General features: G+C 31.8%; 1 protein-coding gene across 2 annotated transcripts; it reads left to right on the top strand.

Annotated features, from left to right (window-relative positions):
• The first annotated feature begins 332 nt into the window (after positions 1 to 332).
• On the top strand, positions 333 to 2,013 carry LOC131432985 (YY1-associated factor 2). 2 transcript variants are annotated; one of them, XM_058599685.1, is made up of 2 exons: positions 333 to 630; positions 850 to 2,013. In XM_058599685.1, exons 1-2 carry the CDS (start codon positions 483 to 485, stop codon positions 1,173 to 1,175), a joined length of 474 nt encoding a protein of 157 aa, XP_058455668.1. In that variant the 5' UTR covers positions 333 to 482; the 3' UTR covers positions 1,176 to 2,013. The 2 variants fall into 2 exon arrangements, with proteins under 2 accessions (XP_058455668.1, XP_058455669.1); XM_058599686.1 differs by having other exon boundaries at positions 865 to 2,013.
• The last annotated feature ends 2,436 nt before the right edge of the window (positions 2,014 to 4,449 follow it).

The raw sequence follows: 4,449 nt of genomic DNA on the forward strand, positions 1-4,449 counted from the left end.
AAACATAGATTTTTTTCTCAAGCTGAATATTAAAAATATTGGTAGAAATTCTAATTGATATAAATCAATGTTTTTTCCCTAATTACAACAGAATATTCTTTAATTATTCGAATTTCAACTACAAATAAACAAAAATTCACTGGAGAATAAACATTCCTATGTTTTTTTATAGATTGATTCGAAAACATCATTGGTTTTACAACAGCACCATCTACATGTCGAACTGTCATTAGAAGGCCAATACTGTCTGATATTAACCCAAGAAAAGTGTAATCCTAATTTAAGGTATAAATTTCAAATAAAATTTGGTCACCCTGTTGTTTTACATCAGTTCTTAGGGTGACGTTTGTTGCAGCCATCATAGTCGAAAATTAGTGGAAAATTTAAATCGAGTGACGGAAGCAGTACTCCTTCCGCTAAAATGTATCAATTTGTGTGTTCAAATTAGTGAGAAGTTAATTATTTCTTTTGTCGCTCGAGGAATGCAAGAAATGGATAAAAATAAATCACCCATACGCCGCGCAAAACGTCAATCCAAGGTTGTTGAGGAAAATTTTTGGGACTGCAGTGTTTGCACTTATCGAAATACAGCCGAAGCGTTCAAGTGTTTAATGTGCGACGTACGAAAAGGTAATTAAGTTTATTTTCAAGAGCTGAGTGATTTGAATATCGGTTTCTACGTTGAATTGTAATTTGTACTATCGCCCAAAATTTGATAAATACTAGCATAACCGTATTTGTTTTAACGCAACCGATATTCCATGACATTCAAGTTTCGAGAAAACTCCCAATTTAAACTTACTTACCAAAACAGCTGAATAGAAGGGAATGTACTACAATTAATTTCAGTATACTCGGTTCCAGGCACATCCACCCGCAAACCACGCCTTAATTCGGCACTTGTTGCACAACAAGCGGCGACACAGGCTTTTCCGGGTGCCTCAGGAGCACCACCACAAAACTCGAAATCACCGGGGAATAAAACATCACGCAGCAAGAACAAGAGATCTAAATATCCAGCACGTTTGAAAAATATTGATAGATCTAGCGGCCAAACACGGGAAGTTACGGTGAACTCAGTTACAGTAGTAATTACTGAGTATAAACCGAAATCTTCTGTCAGTCGACACGATTCGAGTGAAAGCTTTAGTGAAAGTAATGACTCCAGAAGTTAGATTAATTACAGATTGCTATTCCGCCAGATGAATAATTTATTACGAAACCTTTTGAACTATCAGGAAAACATTGAAGAACGTCGAAACAATCTGTATGAGAAAATTGTGAATAATAGCTTATAACTGCTCAATGCTATTTTGTTTAATTTATTCAGCGTTACAGCACTTGTTTTGTGTTTTTATTGTAACTGTCTATATTAGTTTTTATCTAAATACAACCTCTGTCACGGCGGTAAGAATGAGATTCAAACAAAATATTGATTTCCTGGCAATGATATTAGATCTTAATACAGAAAATCACAAATAAATATAACTGTACTGATTTAACTGTAAATTTTATTTGTTAGGATTTTATGGCATATTTGGTTTAAAAATCATTTCGACAAGCACGAAAGTTTGTTAAAATTTATAATTTTTAGGTATTGTCAGAACATACTAGTGTAAGGTTAAAATAAATCAATTTACTACAAGAAATGAAAAGTATAACTGCCACACTTCAGAAAAAGGATAAACCAATAACTCCGATTAAATTTGCAAATAAAGCTACAGCGATACACCAGAGCATAAAAATCCACAGCCGATATTTTAAGAGTTACTTTTGTAATCAAACCTGTCTAATTCTTGCGAGGGCATTTATTATATAACACAGATATCTGAAGAACACGTTTATCCATCGAATATAGAGTCGAATATTACAAACAAAAGAAACCAGATTTTCATTATAAAGTCTGATTTATCGGTCAAGATGAGCGAGTATAGAAAAAATAATTTTCTATTAAGTTAACCAGACTCTTAACAAAGTTTAGCCATGGAATCAAAATAAATAAACAAATTCTAAGATACTCATTCATTTAGATTGACAAATGTCCTGGAAAAAGTTGAAAATATATCATCAGAAACCGTCTGTTGAGTTAGCAATGACATCGTTTATTGTTCTTCATTATGCTTTCTTTGACAGAAAACTTGCATTCCTCTTCATCTATACTTTGATGTGAAACTTTAACCCGCATCCGTCCCTACAAAATCGTAACACAAAGGATCTAATGTATCAATTTGATACATGCCATAGGAACGTACTGAATTCACACGCAAATCAACAGACTAACATTTTGACAAAAATATTTGTTTTTTCTTTCTACTTATGTAGGGATAGAAACAGGTTGATCTATTTGCTTCTATAATAGACTGAGGGCAGTGAATTTACTAAATGCCTTAAATACAGAAACGTGCAACAAATTTTCAAATATCGCAACTGACCACAGATTTCCTTTGCAAGAATTCCGATAATAGCACACTCGCACGGTCAAAATCTCGGCAACATTTGTTTACCTTTCTCATATAGAAAGGCTATGCAATCGCTGTGTAAACCGACTTTACAAACGAGGCCCGGATTTTGCAAAGCATTATGTCGCCATTCTTCGTGGAATTGGAGAACATGTAAAAAAATCGGATGAAGGATATATATATATATATATATATATATATATATATATATATATATATATATATATATATATATATATATATATATATATATATATATATATATATATATATATATATATATATATATATATATATATATATATATATATATATATATATATATATATATATATATATATATATATATATATATATATATATATATATTTATATATATATATATATATATATATATATATATATATATATATATATATATATATATATATATCCGATCATATAATAAAGATTGTCGCTATACCAGCCTGAACCCGCCTGATGGTTTGTTTTTTAGAAGGGTGCGTCTTACTCATTTCAGACCTTCAGGGAGAAACACAAAGCTTCCCCCATGTGACTCTGGATGGCAATCCACTCCATCATCCAGTCATTCACTTGTAAGATACCCTGATGCACTCTCAGCCCCTCCCCGTTGTCGATATAATTGAGCATGATATAATATAATATAATATAATATAATATAATATAAAATAACATAATATAATATAATTTAATATAACATAATATAATGTAATATATTATGGTACACTATTAACATAATCAAATGCACATTGCACTTTAGGATAGGCTTAACCTTATAAGCCATTTCGCATTCTCTCATTCTGCTACTAACGCAGAAGACGATAGCAACTTAATGTTGAAAATCTCCCCCACCTGCGCACGGACCTGTGAGATTAGAACCTTAGTTTGTAAAAATCGGTTACATCATCTCTAAGGAAAGTGACTCAGTAATTTCAAATTGATTTTTTTACTAATCACCCTGTAAATCCGGAACCAGAAGTCGGATTTACATAATATTCCGGAACTTTGTATACTACAAGACCTTTCATTTTGCGTGAAGTATCGTGATGTCAGATCTCAACTAATAAATTCCTTGCGTACCCAAGGTAGACTATCCAATGTCCCCGTTCGCGACATTCTTGCTTGTCGTAACCTTCCTTTCATGAATCTTCTTTACCATTTTGTTAAGTCCATTGGAGTTTCAATTCATATTTTATTTTATGTTAGACTGTTCTCTCTTCCATGAGTTCAACCAATAGCCAGCTATCTTATATTAAATTAGTGATGAACTGATACAAACAAACTTGAAATAGTTACAAGATCATGTACAAAATGAATGTATTTTATTTAACGTAATTTATAATAGCAAATCGCTTGATAAAAACATTGTTTAGATTAACTAATGAATACCAAAATATAAATGATATGATATTCGAAATGTATTAGGTTTAAAGTACTATGCATTGTGGATGCCACGGCGAAGAAAAACTTATGTATATTGCCTATGAAATAAACGTATTTATGGAAAAAATATCTTTCATTTGAATCAAAGTTTGTTCAAATCGGTTCAGTCATCTATAATAAAAGTAAGTGATTATATTACTGATACTCATACTAAACGATAAAATGCTATATAACTGGACTAAACCAATGTAAATTTTCCTTTAAGTTACATAACCGATTTAGTTTTTTTTAATGATTCTAATAAAGTCGCTATTTCAGTAGAGTTTGAGGTTTACGTCTGCTTGGGGGTTTATGTTTAGCTGCTCGGTGGCAAAACAGTTCAACCACAGAGAACAGACATCCAAGCTAGTACAAACTTTTCAAAAAAGCTGTGTAAAGCATATGAGTAAAAATCTGTTAAATATCACCGTTGCGCATAACTTGATACGCATGAATTACCATTGTATGAAAGCTCGAACGCAAGAGCCCATAAGGGATTACTGGGCTGCTCGAAGCGCCTCTACAGGGAAATTGCTAGTTGCTGATT

The sequence above is a fragment of the Malaya genurostris genome, chromosome 2, assembly GCF_030247185.1.
Source record: "Malaya genurostris strain Urasoe2022 chromosome 2, Malgen_1.1, whole genome shotgun sequence".
In the NCBI taxonomy this organism is placed as follows: Eukaryota; Metazoa; Arthropoda; class Insecta; order Diptera; family Culicidae; genus Malaya; species Malaya genurostris.